General features: G+C 42.6%; 1 protein-coding gene and 2 long non-coding RNA genes across 4 annotated transcripts in view; 2 read left to right on the top strand and 1 right to left on the bottom strand.

The window, feature by feature from the left end:
• The window catches only part of ryr2a (ryanodine receptor 2a (cardiac)), a 311,203-nt gene extending 304,364 nt beyond the window's left edge, over window positions 1–6,839 (top strand). Inside the window, exon 115 of the mRNA XM_026177557.2 lies at window positions 1,672–6,839. Coding sequence (XP_026033342.2) covers window positions 1,672–1,767 — 96 coding nt within the window. The 3' untranslated portion in view covers window positions 1,768–6,839. The remainder of the gene's footprint in view (window positions 1–1,671) is intronic.
• Window positions 6,840–14,975: 8,136 nt separating this feature from the next.
• LOC145430495 (uncharacterized) lies at window positions 14,976–15,659 on the top strand. Its single transcript, XR_013911069.1, has 2 exons — window positions 14,976–15,155; window positions 15,272–15,659. It is a non-coding gene; the product is annotated as an uncharacterized LOC145430495 (long non-coding RNA).
• Window positions 15,660–15,819: 160 nt separating this feature from the next.
• On the bottom strand, window positions 15,820–18,517 carry LOC145430496 (uncharacterized). 2 transcript variants are annotated; one of them, XR_013911071.1, is made up of 3 exons: window positions 18,219–18,517; window positions 17,038–17,256; window positions 15,820–16,430 (listed from the first exon to the last, which is right to left on the bottom strand). It is a non-coding gene; the product is annotated as an uncharacterized LOC145430496 (long non-coding RNA). The 2 variants fall into 2 exon arrangements; XR_013911070.1 differs by lacking the exon at window positions 18,219–18,517 and having other exon boundaries at window positions 17,038–17,782.
• Window positions 18,518–19,418: the final 901 nt, after the last annotated feature.

The following is a 19,418-nucleotide window of genomic DNA, read 5'->3' as shown; positions in this document are numbered from 1 at the left end:
AGCATTTGTAATTACCAAAGTTATTTCTTATGTATCTGTAACAGCTTATCCACCAGTATGCTCGTGGTCTTTAATCCAAATGTTTTTGATTTGGTAAATTATAATTATTGCTGTTTTCTATAAATTTAAAGTAAAGGCATTATTATTTTTTATTAAGATGCCAAATGGGTTACTTATTTGCATTTCAGAACTAAAAAGTCCTTTTAGTAAACGCTATACTTGATTAATTTCTGACTTCTCAGAGAGATCCAGTACGCTGTTCAAATGTTTGTTTTTATGACATTTGGGCTCATCAATGCCACCACTAAAGGCATTGGATTAGGTTTGTTGTTTCAGATTTCATTCTGTTGTTCCCCCTGCACCTTACTTTGACTAACTTTGCATCTTTACTCACAATGAGGCGCTTTCACACTATTGACATGTTAGTTTATGCCTCTCAATCTGATTTACCTATAACGCCCGTTGTGAATGCATAAAATGCAGGGCTTTATGCAGGGGATGCTGATTGGCCGGTCACCGATTGGGGTGGAGAACATTGGAAATCAACCAGTTCCAGTCCATGGCTGGTCAGTGGGTGCACCTGTAGTGATCGTCTACTCTCCCTTTTGCTGGATTCCTTCTTTTGGTCACTCTGGTTTTCTTTTCAATTGTTTTAAGTTTTTCCACTACTTCAAGTGCAGTTTTTAAAGTATAAGTGGAAGCTAAAAAATATTCTTAGTTAACTTCTAGCATTCACTTCTGTGGTATGAGCTATGGGTCCACTCAGGGGCTTTTAAACCCCAGTATATCAAATGAACAAATAACGTGTGATTCAGACAAATACGGCTTGTAGTAAGGGATGAGAATTTATACAAATTTAGCAAATTCAATACCACTATTGATGTCACTTATCAATTCTCTTATTGATTCTCATTGGGTTCTGATTGGCTCTGCTTGGAGCGTCTAAGCAGCATATCAAAGACATTACATCGGTGCATATTAATTGCATGTTTTGTGGTCAAATGTTTGTGCATGTTTAAAGCATTTCCCTGTTTTGTTGTGATCATATCTGGGGTCATTATTCGAAATAAGTAACATATTACAAATATTACCCAGAGCACTTTTCTTAAAAGTAATATAGTATGTTATTTAATTACTCACCATAGGAATTCTTTTGTTTTACACCACTTGTTACATTACTTTTCTGTTTCTCCGTGACCTGAAACACATTGTCTTATAATTACCATTTAACAATATAAAACTGAGGATACAGTCCCACGCACCAACACAAATCCATATCCCAATGAGCACACATATGAGCTTTCTTGTAGTATTTAGGCATGAGCACAAAGCCGACAGCACAATGCAAAGATGAAAACCAGCACAAAGATACTTTAAAGTGATCACCACAGGGATTCTGCTTTAGAAACATGAACACATAGAAACAGACGCTGCATCCTGACTGCACATCACTGCCTTTGTTACCTGTTGAAGATCAGGTCTTACTGCTGGGCTGGGGTCAGCTTTAATGTCACTCTGGGTTCTAGGCTAGCTTTGTTCATTTCAGTAGGTACCTAGAGGTTACAATGCTAGTACTAATTTCCATGATGAACAAAGCTGTTGTGATAATTACACTTTAAATGTAACACACATGAAGCAAACCCTCCTTTCCTCTTCCTCTCTGTCTTTAAGGAGTCTTACGTATGGAAAATGTACCAGGAACGTTGTTGGGAGTTTTTCCCCGCTGGTGACTGTTTCCGGAAACAGTATGAGGATCAGCTCAACTGAGTCGACCTTGGAGTGACAGACTCTTAACTCTGAAAGGCCCACTGCAGCCATCTGGCCTCTGCTTGTCCCTCAAACATTTATTACTTTTCTGAGGAGGCTGTATTCTACCAAATGATGGGTTCCTCTCTATGCGTCATCTCTCCTCAAGTGGCCACGCTCTTCAACGGGACACACCCTGCCATTGTAGTCCAGACAGCCAGCTCCACCCCCCGGCCTTCAGCACACTCTGTTCGGAATGCTTTTGAAACCTTGTACATAGAAAACTTCAGAAAATATGATGTACAATACATGACAGGTGGCAGGTCTAGACTTTTTTCACTCTGATGACTTCTGTGCTTCATCTTATTCTATATTCAAAGTAACTTGCAAAAAATACAAAGGCTTAATGGACTGACGGTAAAACAAGAAACCTAAAGAATGTTTTACTTTTAATATGACCATGTCTACGGCCTTTCATGTTTATAATGCACGATTCATAAAGGTACAGGTGGTGAATACAATAATCAAACAAGTTGACGACTTATTCTGGCAAGAAGAACTCTGCAGCAAATCTACACTTCAATAAGCTTAAAGACGTGCTGACCTGAATACGATGGACAATGAAAATCGAACACAGCACCAAAGTGGAGACTTCAGAACAATCACAAAGCTGAATGAAGCCCCTGTGCAATGAGGAACATTTTCACAAACAGAGCTGCTGTGTTGAGTTGGATTACAGTTTGGTCCAAAGTGTTTGAACAATGACACATGTTCTTCTCACGTTACTTACTTATACCACCATCACAGTGGATCTCAAGTCAAACAATCTAGATCACTAAATACTTGATTTGCCTTCAGCTACTGCTTGTTTGTGTTCTTCTGCCTTCACTTTTTTGTTCGGTAAATGAAAAGCATGCTCTTTTGGGTTGAGATCAAGTGAGAGACTTGGCCATTGAGGAATATCACATTTCTTTGGCTTAAGAAAACCTTGAGGATAAACATATTTTCAAAAGCTAGCCACGTAGTAAACACCCTTTATCACTGTCAATTTATCATTGTCAATAAAATCAAATAAAGTACACACCACTGGTTACACTCAAGAAGAGGAAGGCAAGAATACACTTTGACAGAAAACATTGAAAAGAGTCGACCCGGTCCTGTATTAAGTTCTTTAAACAGATGAAACCTAGGCTGACATGAACCAGAATGATGGGAAGAGAAAAGTATGGAGAACAAAAGGAACGGCTCATGATCCAAAACACACCATCCATCAGATGTGATACAGTGCACTGGCATGTGGGGCTGCCAGTGGAACTGGGTAGAAACAGCAGAATTAATTGTGAAATGTTCAGGGCTGTACTCTGCTCAAATTCAGCCAAACTGGTTGGAAAGCATTTGTCAGAGCAAACTGATAATGACCTCACCACAAAAGAAACCCAAGAATCTCTCAGTATTCAAGAGATATTCTTCAACAGCCAAGTCAGTCCCCTGATCTTAACCCAGTAGTTTTATTTATATGCATTTTATTTATTAAATTAAAAACATAATGGTGAAAAACTCACAAACGTGCAGTAACTGAAGTCAGTGGAAGTAAAGGCCTATGGTGGACAGTGTTGGTCAAGTTACCTGAAAAAAGTAATCAGTAACTAATTACCGATTTTGCAATAGTAATCCCTTACTTTACTCGTTACCTGAAAAAAGTAATCAGATTACCATCTCTGATGGTGGATCTCAAGGGAAGAAACATTTGGCGATGTCTGTTGGGTTCTAGACTTCAGGCAGTTACTGACCGAAATTACTGATGGATTTATGGACCTAAGTATAAAAATTGTTGTAATATCTAAATAAATAAAGCAGTATTTTGTTAAACTCCTGGAATTAAAGGTAAACGACAGTTTGGTCATGTGATTAAAAATCCACTGTGGGGTTGTAAGAGGCAAAATTGAAAAAACAAAAACATTCTGTCATTGGGCACTGGACCGGACTGTAAGTTCACTGTTGAGCATGCTGTGTCCACACACTGTACCATGCCAGCACTGTGTGTGAAGGGACCCTTAATTATATGCTCATGGCTTACCACATGTTCATCAAGTTCATTTTGCTCCACTTAAAAAAGTGAAAGCATGGACAATTCATAATCCTCAACCAGCTTTCTGATATACCTAAATAAATACATAGCTTATAAAATGATTGAATCCATTACTGTCTTTGATAATTGATTTAATGCATTTTTTGTTTGTTTTGTTAATGTTTGTCGCCGGTAGTAACAGGACATCAGAGATGTATATTTTTCAACACTCATGTTCACGGTGATAAATGCGAACAACTGCTGGTCAGTCAATGTCAAACCCCAGTACTGGGCAGGATTAGAAGAGCTTAACAAATGTGTATTGTGTCCAAATCTTCAATATTTTGTTGTTGTGTAAGGAATACGACAGGCTCGAGGCGCCACTAGCAGGGCTTTGTTTTTTTGTTTTGTTTTGTAAAGCTTAGTAACATTTGTTAATGAAAGCTTGTGATTTTCTGAAAAAGCAATATCAAAACAATCCAAAAAAGAAAAACAAATAGAAAATATAATAAACAAACTATAGAGATTTATTTGTTTTAGAAGTTTATGGCTGCAGATATAGCTGCATGCTTGTTAGCTAAGAGGAATAATCAGCCAGAATGGAGCAATCAGATGTGTTTCCTGCAGTACTAGAATAGCACAACAAAGCATGAGGAGACAGAAAGGGGGGACGGGAGGTTGCAGTGCCTTATCTAGCTGGGGAGGATCTATGAAAGCTAGACAAGAAGAGTAGCTTCATAATAATACCGCATACAAACTGAGGAGAACATATGAAGCTAAGAGTACCACAGAATAATATTCTATAGAAGTAGAAGAAGAGAAGGACTGAAGGTTGACCAGAGCAGAAATGCACACATTTCAGTTGTGCAAACTGGGGTGTTACAATTCCAAAAGGTATCATAGTTGACTGTAACTAGCCTCAAACCAGGGTACAGTAGATAAACTTAGGGCTAGGTTACATTTTAACCACATTTCGTTTTGTACAACATTCCTTCAGTAAATCCTTTTTTTCTGTTTTACAGAACTTCTAATTCCATTAGTTACCATCATCTTGAAGGGTTCAGTTGAAACGCTAAACAACCATCACAGCCTATTTAGAGTTAAGATTAGGGGTACGGTTAGCATTAAGTTCATATTTACCAGGTTGTAAATTCAATTGGAATTTTCACCTGAAGTCTAATAACAGAAATTCTGAAGGTAAGATGCATGTATGAGACCTAAGGTAATGTCTTGAGAACAGTAATGTTATGTTTAGCATGTAGCTAAAATGTAACCTAACCTCACCTTTAAGTGGGCTGTAAGTAAGTTGGTGGATGTTAAAAGGTTAATGAAATTTTTCGTATTTAATCTGTCTTTATAAAAACACATTTGGGGAAATATACAAAATATGTTTAAATTGACACCAGCTTACTCATCAGAATACAACAGATGTTGCTCGGTGGACCTAATAAGACAACAGGTTGAGTGTATGCTGCAGGTTCTGTTCAGCTATATGAGTGATGCAGAATAAATATATATTTTTTATTGTATAATTTCTGATACTGCTATACAACCAAGTTTAAAGATCAACACTTGTCGTGGCTTTGGTTAGAAATCAGCAGCCATGTGTTACAGTCTGTGGGCTACTATTTTCAGTTTCTTAGAAATTGTAATAGTTACATCTCACTTAACTAGCAACAATTAACATTCCATGGAACACATTTCACAACTTTCTTGTCAAATAAGGTTCAGTAGTTCATGATATGCATTTTTGTGATGTTCTTATATAATAATTACTTTTATTGTAAACACACCTCCCTCTCAAAAAAAGTCTAAAAAAAATATTTGCATGCTAATGGGGAATATTGAGTAGGTATAATAAATACACTAAATCTCTGCCGCCCATAATGTATCCATTCAGATTCTCTTAGTTATTTAAGATAAATCATTTAGGTGTTGTGGGATGAGTTGTAACTCATTAAGACATTTTACCACAATTGTATTTGAAAAATAAGACAGTAGGCCCTGCTTTTCTGTCATTTAACCATCTCTGTTTGTAAAGGTTTGCTTAAGTTGGTTCTGAGGTCAAGCAAAAGACCTTAAGTGAGTTTAAGAGACGAATCACTTTTACCATTGTATATCTCAAAGAAAGAGGTAGAACAAATTAAAGCTTACTTAACTTTGTCTCAGAAGTAATTTAAGTTTTATATTTATTCAGTTATCTTTTATTTTCAGATAATAAAGAAGTAAACTGAGGTTTTGTTATATTTGTCTCACTCGATCTTAAAGGTGCAACAAGTAGCGTAATATTTCACTGGCTCTAACCTATAGATTTTGTTATCTGTCACCCTTTTATCTCTAAAACCCAAAACTGTCAGTAGTAGAGTGTGAGAAAGTTGAAAGGAATATCAGTTCAACTTGTATAAACTGTTTAACAGATTTAAGCTGCTGTTTGATGCAAAGTGTTTGATAATAAATCAGGCAGCTTAAAGTATGATGCAGTTTGTCAGAGAAGACAATGTCAGGAAGCCTATAAATGAAACTCTAGACTTTGCTGATGGAGACGCATTGGTAGGAACATGTTTGTTGTTAATGCTGTTGTGTTTAGGCTGGCACTAGAGGCCACTAAAGAGCCATGTTTACTGGTTTCACCTTTAAGTGAGTGCTGGTGCATGTGTAACTGATAACTGATGACTTTAACACTGATAACACAGTGGATGTCACAACTGCAATCAACCAGTGTAAGTGTCTTGAATTGTGTTCACTATACCATGCTGATGCGATGCCTCATTTTTATTTATTCCAATCCCTTTTCAGACTGAACCACGCCATTACCAAGTGGCATTTTGCTCATGTAAAAATAAATATTTTCCATATGTATCATGAAGGGGGAATGTTTAGTTTGCCACAAAGTCTACTTCATGTAGTAATTATGAGTAGGCTATTGCTACTTCTGAGAGACGAATGTGTAAAGAGGAAATTGATCTATAAGCAATGATAGATTTGCATGATTTTGAAAATAAAATTTTATTTATTAACTTGTTAATTGTAGAATGCTCTTAATTCAGCTGAATTTGTTAAATTTATTTCTAAAGATAATTTCTTTTCTGTGATAACTTGTTACATAATATATACAGGCTGTAGGAACTTACATCCATCCATTTCCTTATCCAAAGATGAGTTTTAGTGGCAGCCTAAGCTGATCTTCTGGCCTCCTCCTGGGAGTGTCCTGAAAAAAAAAAAAAACACTCCGAGGAGAGGCACAGGGATGACCTCCTCATCAGATGCCTGAACCACTTCAGCCAGCTTCCTTCAATGTGAACTAGCAGCAACTCTGCTCTAAGCTCCCTTTAGATCAGCGGTCCCCAACCTTTTTTGTGCCACGGACCGGTTTATGCCCGACAATATTTTCATGGACCGGCCTTTAAGGTGTCGCGGATAAATACAACAAAATAAAACTAGTACCGGTACCGAAAAAAAGAAGATTTATTCATAACACACGTGAAAAGACCCAGGAAAACAGAGTTAACGATAAAAACGATAACAAAATAACGCTGAAAACCGATAAAAACCCTGAAAACCATACATTTCAAGGTTCAAGGTTCAAGGTTCTTTATTTGTCACATGCATAGTTATACAAGTATAACACATAGTGAAATGTAGCCTGACATGCTCCTCGACATGTGCAAAAATGGGAGGGTAGAGGAAGAACATTATATATATATATATAGTATATACATTGGGTGAATGTGCAGTAAGAGCAGCAAGCAGGTGAATTCTGTACATTAATATGAATAGACATCTGACTATTTTACAGAATAGACAATATACACATATTTAAAATTAAAGGAATTGAAATGTACATTGTGCCTTGGTTTAGTGTCTGGAAGAGTCCTGTCTCAGTCAATTATAGATGATGTGAGAGGGCGGGTGTGTGTGTTTAGGGCCCGGATGGCTTGGGGATAGAAGCTCCTCTTGAGTCTCTCTGTCCTTGCCCGGAAGATGCGGAACCTTCTACCAGATTGCAGATGGCACAGTTGTAGAAGTTCTGATGTTGAACTTCTACAACTGTGCCATCAGCAGCGTTCTGACGTATGGATTTCTAGTGTGGTTCCCCAGCTGCACCAAGGCCGATCAGCAAGCACTCCAGCGGGTGGTGAAAGAAGCTGGCAGAATTATTGGAACAAGTCTGCCAGAGATCAGTAATATCTTCCCCACTCACTGTCTGAGGAGGGTGCACAGTATCCTGCGGGACCAACATCACCCTGCGCGCCACATTTTCCATCTGCTGCCCTCAGGGAGAAGGTACAGGTCTATACAGGCCAGAACATCCAGACTGGCCAACAGCCTGTATCCACAGGCTGTGAGGCTCCTGAACTCTCTGCCCCCCTCTCACGGACAATAACCATATCCAACTTCTTAATAGCAATGAACTGGTCTGCATTGGTGCATCATATCTTTATTCTCTTCCCCCTCCTGCCCCCCCCCCCCCCTCTTTCTTAAATAGATAACTATCATATCTGATATCATATCTCACAGTACAATAATATTGAATGGGTTGCATTGTTGTATTTTGTCATGTTTCTCAGGTCTTTGTCTGAATTTCTACGAACATTATTGCTAAGGATTGTCTTATTGCATTGGAGTCACACTGGGTTAAATATGTACACATGGGTTTTAAGGGGTATTTATTATTTTCTTCTTTTTTTGGGGGTTGTATGGAAGCCCCAAATGCAATTTCATTGTTCTTGACAATGACAATAAATAAATAAATACTAAATACTAAAATACTAAAGTTGGAACAGTTTGTTGCCAGGATGGGACGGGTCCTTCAGTATCTGCGCTGCTCTAGTCCGGCATCTCCTGGTGTAGGTGTCCTGAAGCGGGGGGAGAGCAATCCTGCAGCAGCGTTCTGCTGTACGGATCACTCTCTGGAGAGCTTTTTGGTCCTTCACACAGCTGTTCCCGAACCACGATGTCATGTTCTGTGTGAGGATGCTCTCCACAGCGCCTGTATAGAAAATCCTGAGGATCTATGGAGAGACCCTGAACTTCCTCAGTTGTCGTAGGTGATACAGGAGCTGCCTAGCCTTTTTGGTCTGGACCTGAATGTGGTCAGACCATGTCAGGTCTGAGGAGATGTGGACACCAAGATACTTGAAGGACTGCACCCTCTCCACTGGAGCTCCATTGATGATAATGGGCTTGTAGTCTCTGTGCTGACTCCTTCTGAAGTCCACCACCAGCTCCTTGGTCTTGCCGACGTTCAGCTGGAGGTGGTTGTCCTGGCACCATGATGCCAGATTCTTCACTTCGTCCATGTAGGCCACCTCATCGTTGTTGGAGATGGCACCCAACACCACTGTGTCGTCAGCAAACTTCACAATGGTGTTGGAGCCATGGGTGGCCACACAGTCTGAAGTGTAGAGGGAGTAGAGCAGTGGCGAGAGGACACATCCCTGAGGTGCTCCTGTGTTGATGGTGATTCTGTTAGAGACGCATCTACCCACCCTCACCACCTGAGTTCTGCCAGTGAGGAAGTCCAACACCCATGCACACAGACGGCTGTTGAGTCCCCGATCCCTGAGCTTTGTGAACAGTCTGCAGGTCACTATTGTGTTAAACGCTGAACTGTAATCAACAAACAGCTGTAAACGACCACGGCAGACCCAGTGGCATTTTGATGCTTTTATTAATCCCTACACGGTTGCTGTACATTCGCACTCAGAGCTGCAGCTCTCCCGCTTCCAGCTCAACATAACACCAACAACCCAACCACAGGACCCAGTACAATATTTAATTCGGCGGGGCGTGATTGCGGATGCCGTGCAGGTGCGTCCGCCTCCTCTGCACGGCACCGCAGGCCACGCCCCGCCACATACCCCCATCGCCCAACTGAGGCCGGGGAACCATCCGGCCGAACGTACTCCCCCCACCGCGAGCGGGAGAGGGGATCAGCCCGGACCGTCGGCGCCCCCGGGCCCTGGCCAAGCGACGGGGAGTTGTGAGTTCAGGTGGCCGCCTGCGAACCCAGCAGCGTCGGCGAAGCTGGTCCGGAGGTCGGCCGCGTGGCAGGTGGACGCGGCGCTGTTGGTACGGTCGTGCGCCCCAGCTCGCAGGCGGCTGGGCAGATGTCCGGCAGGCACCGGCCTCTGGTGGAGGTGAGGCCGCTCTGCTCACCCCGCTAACCTCGGGCTTCGGTGGCGCGGACTCCCTTAGCACGTGCACCACCGACTTATCCCGCGGCTTCTCCGCCCCTCCCGGTGGGAGCAGCTCACGCTGCACCTCCACCGCTGCCGGCTGGAGCAGCTCCCCTCGCTGCGCCTCCGGCGCTGCCTCTACCGGCTGGAGCAGCTCCTCGGGCGCCGCCTCCACTGTTGTCTCTCCCGGCTGGAGCAGCTCCTCGGGCGCCGCCTCCACTGTTGTCTCTCCCGGCTGGAGCGGCTCCTCGGGCGCCGCCTCCACCGCTGCCGGCTCCGCCGCCTTCTTCCGAGGCGCAGGAACGGGCACCGGGCCCTGCAGAGCCCCTGCGGCTCCCACGCGAGGTGTGGGGACAGGCGCTGTGGCAGGCTGCGTGCTAGTTGGTCGCAACCTGGGGGCCGGCACGGGCGCCTGCACGGACTGGATCTCCTCCACTCCAGCGCCATTGGGGAGCGCCGGTGGGGGTGGCGGTGGTGTCGGGCAGGACCGGATCAGCGCCGCCAGATTCTCCATCCTCTGCAGGTGGCGTTCGGTCTGGTCCTGCAGCTCTTCCCGCCTGCGGCGCCACACCGCCGCCTGCTCCTGCTGCGTGGCCGCCAGCTCGGCCACCATTCTCGCCAGGTCCTCCCTCTGCTGGCCCACTCCTGGATCTGCCGTGCCTCCCGTCCTGGGTTTCGGCACCACTGTAAACGACCACGGCAGACCCAGTGGCATTTTGATGCTTTTATTAATCCCTACACGGTTGCTGTACATTCGCACTCAGAGCTGCAGCTCTCCCGCTTCCAGCTCAACATAACACCAACAACCCAACCACAGGACCCAGTACAATATTTAATTCGGCGGGGCGTGATTGCGGATGCCGTGCAGGTGCGTCCGCCTCCTCTGCACGGCACGGCAGGCCACGCCCCGCCACAACAGCATTCTCACATAGTTACCCTGTTTCTTGTCCTGTGGCTGAGTGGCAGCTTCGTGGCTGAGGGTGGTGTGCAGGATGTGGGCGATGGCGTCCTCTGTGGATCTGTTGGATCGGTAGGCGAACTGCAGCAGATCTGTGGTGTCTGGGATGGAGGAGGAGATGATATTCTCTCAAACACCTTCATTACTACCGAGGTCAGTGCAACTGGCCGGTAATCGTTCAGGGATGAGGGTTTGCTGTTCTTGGGCACAGGGATGATGGTGGATCTTTTGAAGCATGTGCGGACCACAGACTTCGCCAGGGACTCGTTGAAGATGTAAGTGAACACACCTGCTAGCTGGTCAGCACAGCAGCGCAGCAGACGGCCGGTGATGCTGTCTGGCCCCGCCGCTTTCCTTGTGTTCACTCTCCTCAGTGCCGCTCGGACGTCATGCTCCGCGATGCTGGTCACTGGTCTCTTGCTGATGACGTCACTGTTCTCGGTAGTCAGGCGGTAGATAGCATTAGCCGCCTGGCTAACCTCGAAATGGGCGTATAGCTGATTCAGCTCGTTGGTGAATGCAGAGTCGGCGTTGATCGGCGCAGTGTCCCTGGCTTTGTAGTCGGTAATGGTGCGTAGTCCGTGCCACATACTCTGTGTGTCGCCCTGGTGGAAGCGGGACTCCACACGTTCCAGGTACCGGCGTTTGGCATCTCTCACCGCGCGCCGCATGCCGTATGAGGCCGCTTTGTAGGCGCTCATATCGCCAGTGGTGAGACCCGTGTTGTAGGTGCCGGTCCTGGCGTTTACTGCAGTGCGGCTCGATCTGTCCATCCACTGTTTCTGGTTTGGGAATGTGGTGACTCTCGCAGTGGGGATAATCTCCTCCGCTAGCATATTGACGAAGCATACTGCTACTTCCGCAAACTCGTTGATGTCAACTGTGCATGCTCTGAACATGTCCCAGTCGACGTTGTTGAGTGCATCCTGTAGCGTAGCTTCTGATTGGGCAGACCACCGTTTTACCTCCCTCGTGGTTACCTCTTCCCCCCGTATGTTTTGTTTATACTGGGGAATGAGGAAGATGGCGTTGTGGTCAGACTTCCCAAAAGCCGGGTGTGAGACAGCTTTGTAGCCCTGCTTGTATGGCGTGTAGCAGTGATCCAAAATTCGATCCCCCTTCGTTGGACACGAGACATGCTGGTAAAAGTTTGGCATGACTTGTCTGAGGTTCGCTTTATTAAAGTCTCCTGCTACAATGAGGACTGCGCCCGGGTCCTTGTTTTGAAGCGAAATCAGCACATCATGTAATTCGGACAAAGCCATACCCGTGTCCGCTTGGGGTGGGATGTAGACCACCGTGGCGATGACCGAGGTGAACTCATGGGGCAGATAGAAAGGGCGGCACTTAATGCTCAGGAACTCCAGATGTGGCGAGCAGCCGCTGGAAAGCCCGGCATCACACCACTTTCTGTTTACCATGAAACACACTCCTCCACCTTTGGTTTTGTTCGACTCTGCCGTTCTGTCCACGCGGAGCACAAAGAATGAATCCGACGGAGTTACGGCCTGGTCCGGCACGGTGGGGGTCAGCCATGTCTCCGTGAAGCACAGAATGTTGCAGTCCCTCATGTCACGTTGGAAGGTGACTATTGCTCTTAGATCATCGAGCTTGTTCTCCATGGATTGGCCAGTAGGATACTGGGCAGTGGTGCGCGACGCGCCTGCTGTCTCAGTTTGTTCCTAATGCCAGCGCGTTTCCCCCGGCGCTTCTTTGTTCTACGCCTCGGATGAGTGGCCAGTCCTTTGTTGTTCTCCGCGCCGCGTAGAATCTCTGGCGGCCAGGATGGGTCGGGTTTAAAAGTGTCCAAGATTAGATGTGCAACCTTGTCACCAATATTTACAAGTGATCTGCCATCGTATACTATAAGACTAGAGGATTTTGGGATGTAAACCAGAGCAAAAAATAAGTAAAAAACAAGAAAAGTGGATAGTCGGAGCGTCTGGACATGGCCGCGCCATCTTGGTTGGAGTGAGCTCATACCTGAGCCTCAACTCTCGCGGCCCGGTACCAATCGACTCACGGACTGGTACCGGTCCGAGGCCCTGGGGTTGGGGACCACTGCTTTAGATGTTTGAGGTCTTCATCATTCCTTTCTTAAATGGATCCCAGCCACCTTAGAGAGGAAACTTATTTTTATTGCTTGTATCTGCAACACTATTCTTCAGAGCACTAGCTACAGAGCTTGCCCAAAGGTGTGGGTAAAGTGCTTTCTGGCTCAGCTCTCTCTTTACCGCAGTGGTCAATTGCAACACCAGAGCAACCAGTCTGCCAATCCTGCTCCTCCTCTTCTTTTATGAGCAAAACCATAAGATACTTCAAATCACTCGCTTGGGAAGGCAACTATCCCTCAACCCAAAGGGTCCTTTTTTGGCAGAGAACCATGGCCTTAGACTTGGAGGTGCTCAAGATGTTTGAATGACACCAAGAAAATTACTTTCAATTCTACATATTGAATCTGAGGTTTTACAAAATGGACACCCCCCACCGTGTGGATACTTCTTTAAGACACTCTGGTTCGCCCGGCCATACCCCACAGCTCACGTATAAAACAGCTGTGCAGACGTGACACCGGTGATCATTTGATCTCCACTTGTGTTGTGTGTTTGTGAGTGCCTTGAGAGTGCTGTATGTATGTGCATCCATCAGGAACCTGTTTTGGCAGCCTCCGTGGGCGCTGCCTCTCCTCTGGTATTCCCCGGGTATTCCCCGGTATTCCCCTGATATTCCCTGGTATTTCCTTGGTATGCCCTGTTATCCCTTAGCTTGCCCTTATCTTTCCCCTTGGTTGGTCTCCCCTCCCTGGCTTACCGCCTTGAAAAATAATCTTATGTGCCAGTCGGACCACGCTGTGCGGCTGCCGGCTAGCGAGTAGCTCGGCTACGGTGAGCAAACACAGCAGGGAACACGGCCTCAGCGTTCAAGCATACGCTGTCGCCTGGGCACTGTGCAGCTCGGCTGCGATGTATGTAAACACAGAAGGGATATGGCTTCAGTGTTCCAAGCATTCGCTGTCGGCCTGCTTAACACTGTGGGAAAACACGAAGTTAGTGGCGAACCATCCTACCTTTATGAATATTAGCTAGAAGCATACTTTAAAGGCTACAATTAAGTGGCAAATCATCCTACCTCTGTTAATAAGAGCTAGAAACATGGTCTGACAGATAAAATGAAGTGCCAAACCATGCTACCTTTGTGACTGTTACCTACAAGCATACTTTAACGGGTAAAATGAAGTGGCAAACCGTCCAGTACGGTGGCCCTGAGAGGCCAAACGGACTGCAACTTCAGAAAACACTTGCAAAAAGAAAAATGCTGCAAAAAGGAAAACGCTGCAAAAAGAAAGACGCTGCACTGCAACTTCAAGAAAAACGCTGCACTGCAAAAAGAAAAATGCTGCAAAAAGAAAAGCGCTGCAAAAGCACACAAAGCACAACGGAAATAGGAAAAAAGACAACGGAAATGTTCCTGGGGAGACAATAACCCGACGGACCAGTTGCACGAACCAAAACATGCTAACCAGTGCGCTAGGACTGGGACACACTTCAAAGAAGTGGAGGAGAGGTAAATGTGTTGTAATCTCATGATTCTAATAATACTACAGATATGTTTGCAGTGTTTGGGAGTAACGAAATACATGTAACACTGTCATGTATTTAAAATACGAGTAACTGTATTCCGTTAAAGTTACTGTGTAAATAGGTGGTATTCAGAATACAGTTTTTTTTGTTGAAATAAATAGATTACACATCATTATTTTCCTATTTCGTATGTTAGGCTATGCCCTCTCTATTTTTTGTTAATTCCACTCTGGTGGAAACCCAAACAAAACAAGCATTAAGAGGCTCTAATGCCTGTGTCTCAGTTTCGCGGCCCATGCCACCTCTACTTGCGGCAGTATAATGACATGACAAAATATTTTCAATAATTATTGTTCAAAAAATTATTTAATATTAAGGCAATAGGCAGAGTATTACAGGCATAGCGATAAAGGATGTGCCCTCATGTAGTCATGTATTTTTCTAAACGCTCTGGAACAGCATCCTTCACTCTTCTTCTCATTCATGTGCTACAATGAGACCAGGCTGACAGCTGATCTTCTTGAGAACATCTTCCATGTGCAATTTGGTCCACCTGGCAGCTCTAGGCGTCAAGAGGAGACGAGTACTAAGCTACTGGCAAGACTATCTGCTTTCTGTAGAAGGTATTAAATTTGGTTGAAAATGTTGAAATGAGTACATTTATGTCAGCAAAGTGTAATGGCACCTTTTTCCTGTTTATTATCATTAGAAATAACTTTTATTCTCTTTACATTTTCAGAGAGAAATGGAAGTCTGTCTCTTGAAGACATCCTTATGTTTGCAACTGGACTGAGAGAAATTCCTCCTGCAGCAATTCAGCCAAAGCCACAACTTCTTTTCCAGACCACTTCACGCTTCCCTGTAGTAGATGTCTGTGCAAATACTATCAAAATCCCAGTGCTACACAGTTATGAGGACTTCCAAGAAGCCATAGATTATGGCATCCAGAACTCTCCTGGGTTTGGGCTTCCCTAAGGTCCAAGTCCTTTTGCTTTTAAGCCACATTTATGGTTTTAGCAAACAGTTGAAGTTTGTGATTTTAAACTCTGAAATTTTTTTTCTAATAATTTATAATTTGTGTAAATCACATAAAGTTTAATGCATCGCAGAAAGTTCAATCAGGTTTTGGAATTTCAAAAGCATAGTATCATAGTGGGACAGTTGAACAAGTTAGACATATTTCACTGTATTAAGAAATTGCCAATGTAACAAAATAAAACATTTCTGAAGTATTCTAATGTACTGAGACACGCTAGTATAATAACACAGGGAAAAAAATCTGATAAATTCAGTTAAAAGGCTTTATTTAATCAAACACTTCTGTGTTTGATTACATTTTTTTGTAAGATATGCAAGTTGTTCTTGGAGTTAAAAAAAGAAATAGGAAAAACCCACGTAAATACAGGTCTCGCTGAATGCTTTTGTAAACCTTTGTTTGTAAAACAGATCTCCAAATTAATCAACGTGTTTGTTACAACACCTAATTAAAAGGAACAAGTTATTTTGTACAGTATGGTCTTTTGATTTCTTCAGGTCGAAAGCGTACACACTGAAAAGTTGACGGTAGTGAAACTATTTATATAAAAACTATGGTACTATTTTTTTCAATACTCATTAAAGTTGGTTTGTGACAATTAGTGTCAGTGGTAATTGTACCCACATCTAGCAGATGATTTTACATTGACTTCTAAAGTCCAGTCATATTTTTGAGTGTTATATAATTTTCAACTGCAGTAGTCCAGTTGACTGGTCGAGGGAGCTCACTCTGTCTTTCCAAGTTTGTGAAATGAACCTGGAGATTGTCGTCCCCACATAGACTGTACTGAGCAGGTAGAATGTCATCAAACTGGTGCAGGATGTCTTGAGGCACTTGGAATCCACACTCTCTTCCACCATACCTTAGGTCAGTCAGAAAAATGAACAAATTCAGTCACTTCTCCAGGTACTATCCTTCAAGGTTACAGCAAAAGCGCAAAGTCAATCTTATAATTAAAAGTCAGTTCTGGAAATTGTGATTTTAAAGAATCTTAATTATGCATATATCTACATTTGTCATTTTTAGCCAAGATGTGATCCAAAGTTAAAATATGATTGTCTAACTTTTTTTTTTTTGGAAAAAAATATAAAAATAAAACGTATGTGCATGAAGTCAGAGAACAGAACTAATGGCAAAACACAAGTGGCAGCTTTAATTTCTATTCAGCAAAAAGGTGAAAACAACAAAAAATACTATTCAATTGCAAAAGTGTGTGTAATACCTGCTGTGAGTAACAGTTAGGGCAAATTGTTAAACCTAAATGGCATACTGCTTACTTAACTCAAGTGGTTAGGTCAAGAAAGAAAAGAGTGCACATAAGGGATGGACTGTTCCTGAACCATTTTATAAATGAACAACAGGTTTAATAACAGCAAGCTGGACAGGTATCCTGCACATACAATACACTATACTGAGGAAGAAAAATTTTAGTAAAACTGTGAAATAAAATACATGGACTAAATACATACCTATGAGGCAGGTGATACATGGCTTCTGGTTTACCAGATGGACAACAAGATTGGCGCACAGGTCGGATGGTGTGAGTGTTCCAGAGATCTCTGTACTCGTCAAGCTCTTTTTGCAAGACATTGAGGAAGACATATCGTAGAAGGCATTTATGTTCATGACTGCCGTTGAAAAGATGCCTCTCCCTCAGGTCACTGAAGAGTTCAATCCAGAACTGAGTTCTAATGGTGGAATGACAAGGCATATAAAATTTAATAACACAAGTAATTCAATGTAATTGTCCTCTTTTAAAAAAAAGTCGTAATCTTAAGAATATTGAAATGTGCGCAATTTCGTTCAAAGAAAAGCTTATTCACATGTTCTGAAGTGTTTCATCAATGCACTGCAGGAAAAAAAAAGCAACTTCACACAAATAACAAAATTTAACAAAATGATTAATCCTTCTGTTATTCCTACATTTGGCGGTTGAACTTAAGAAAAGTTGTAATATACAGGTCTGTCCATATAAATGTACTATTTTGTTTCTCCATGAACACTGAAGCTGTTATCACTTGTTAGATACCACACAGAAATCCAAAAGCTAGTGAAAACATCAGTATTTTTTTTTTGGCACACAAAGTCGAAGAAATGTCTGAAACGAATGACCTCCTCTAACAAATTTCTGTCATGTTGGATCAATGTTCTTATATTACTCATATTACAGTTCTCAAATTTGAAGAAACCCTTGTTCTTTTATTTATATGACTCCCTACAGGTAAACTATTTGATCTAGATGTTAGTTTGAATACATTTTACTCAGTTTTAAATACATCAATCTTTACTGATGCCATTGCCTCTAGGATTCATAATAATTTATTAAAATGTTGAATGTCAGTTTGTTTGTTGTTTTTTATAGTTCCTTTTTAGGACTTTTGTGGAATGTCTGAGTAGGATTTTCTTTTTGAGTGAGTTGTTTTAATACAAACAAATGTCACTGGTATACCAAACCATTTATTATATTTTTTGAAGCAGTTGTGCATCACATGAGAAAAATGTGTAGGTGACTATGTTTTTCTTTGTTTGTGACTGTAATTTAATATTTGAGTATAAAACCCCACCCACAAAAAAAAGTATATCGCTGACCACGAAACACCTTCAGAACCATTCAATTTTAGTTTCAGAATATATTTTAAAAGCCATGTACCTTTGCTTTCTGAACGAAGACCACCAACTTTCAATCCGTTGATTTGTAGTTGAGGTACCATACATATGACTGTGGGCTCCTGCAAGTTCATCTCCATGGTCTGATCTTAAAGCACAGTGAATGGCTGCCATTGTGCCATTTTCTGTGCCACAGTCTGTACGAAGGCATGCTTGGAAGTTGACCAAACCGTGACAAGCACTCCATATAATATTTTGCAATGATACCTGGGTCATTATTTGAGCTGCCACAGCTGAGCCACATAACTTTCCTTGAAAATCCATCGACACATGCACTAATAGAAACACCAAAGGGCTTCAGCTTATCGTAACCATCCACATGCCACACTTGATTTGGTCCTTCTGAAAAATATCCTCTTCGAACAAACCTGCGTTTACAGCGACGCTTAACACCATATGGATCTAGTCTTGAGAGTATGTGCATTACATCATTTCTTTTAACTTTCAGATTATACTTTTGTCGCAGTGTCTGATACATGGATCTGTAACCCAGAAGCTGACCTGAGCCTCTCAGCTCTTGTGTAACAGTGGAAATGACAATGTCAGTGGGAGTAAAGTCTGTCCTTCTAGTCATTCCAGCATCTTTTAGCCTCCTCTTTAATGTTCTCAGACTCATACAAATATTATGCTTGTTTTCAAGAAAATCCAGGATCACTTCATATGTATGGCCCTCAGAGAAATACTTATTGATGATGTCTGTGACTGAGACTGGGCCTAAGGTTGAAGAGAAAACATGAAAAGATAATTACGACCGCAGGAATCCACAAATGCACTTAATAAGTGTTTTTAAAAAAAATACCACATCTGAAACAAGTCTCAATAAACATGACTCAAGTATTTAATCTTCTTGATGTGTGCTTAAATAAAGGCCAGCAAAAGCTCAAAGAACATGGACCAGGATTCAGGACTTATCACTCTCATTAAGACCTCTATGCTGACAACTCAAAATGAGCAAAATTAGAGAAGTTAGAAGAATTTCGTCACTGTGTACATATGCCCTATTAAGTCATAAACTAGTTTTTAAAATTATGCCGTAGAACCGGTGGCAGGCTTAAACCAGAATACAGTTCTTAGTACCTACCAGTTCATGCCTTTGCATTTGTTCTCGAGTTTAAAAAAGCTTCATTTCTAAGGCTACATTAAACATTATCTTTGTTAGAATTATCTTTGAATATATATTCCA

The sequence above is a fragment of the Astatotilapia calliptera genome, chromosome 8 (assembly GCF_964374335.1).
Source record: "Astatotilapia calliptera chromosome 8, fAstCal68.1, whole genome shotgun sequence".
In the NCBI taxonomy this organism is placed as follows: Eukaryota; Metazoa; Chordata; class Actinopteri; order Cichliformes; family Cichlidae; genus Astatotilapia; species Astatotilapia calliptera.
The sequence above is the reverse complement of the archived record's forward strand: the minus strand, read 5'-3'. Positions and strand labels throughout refer to the sequence as shown.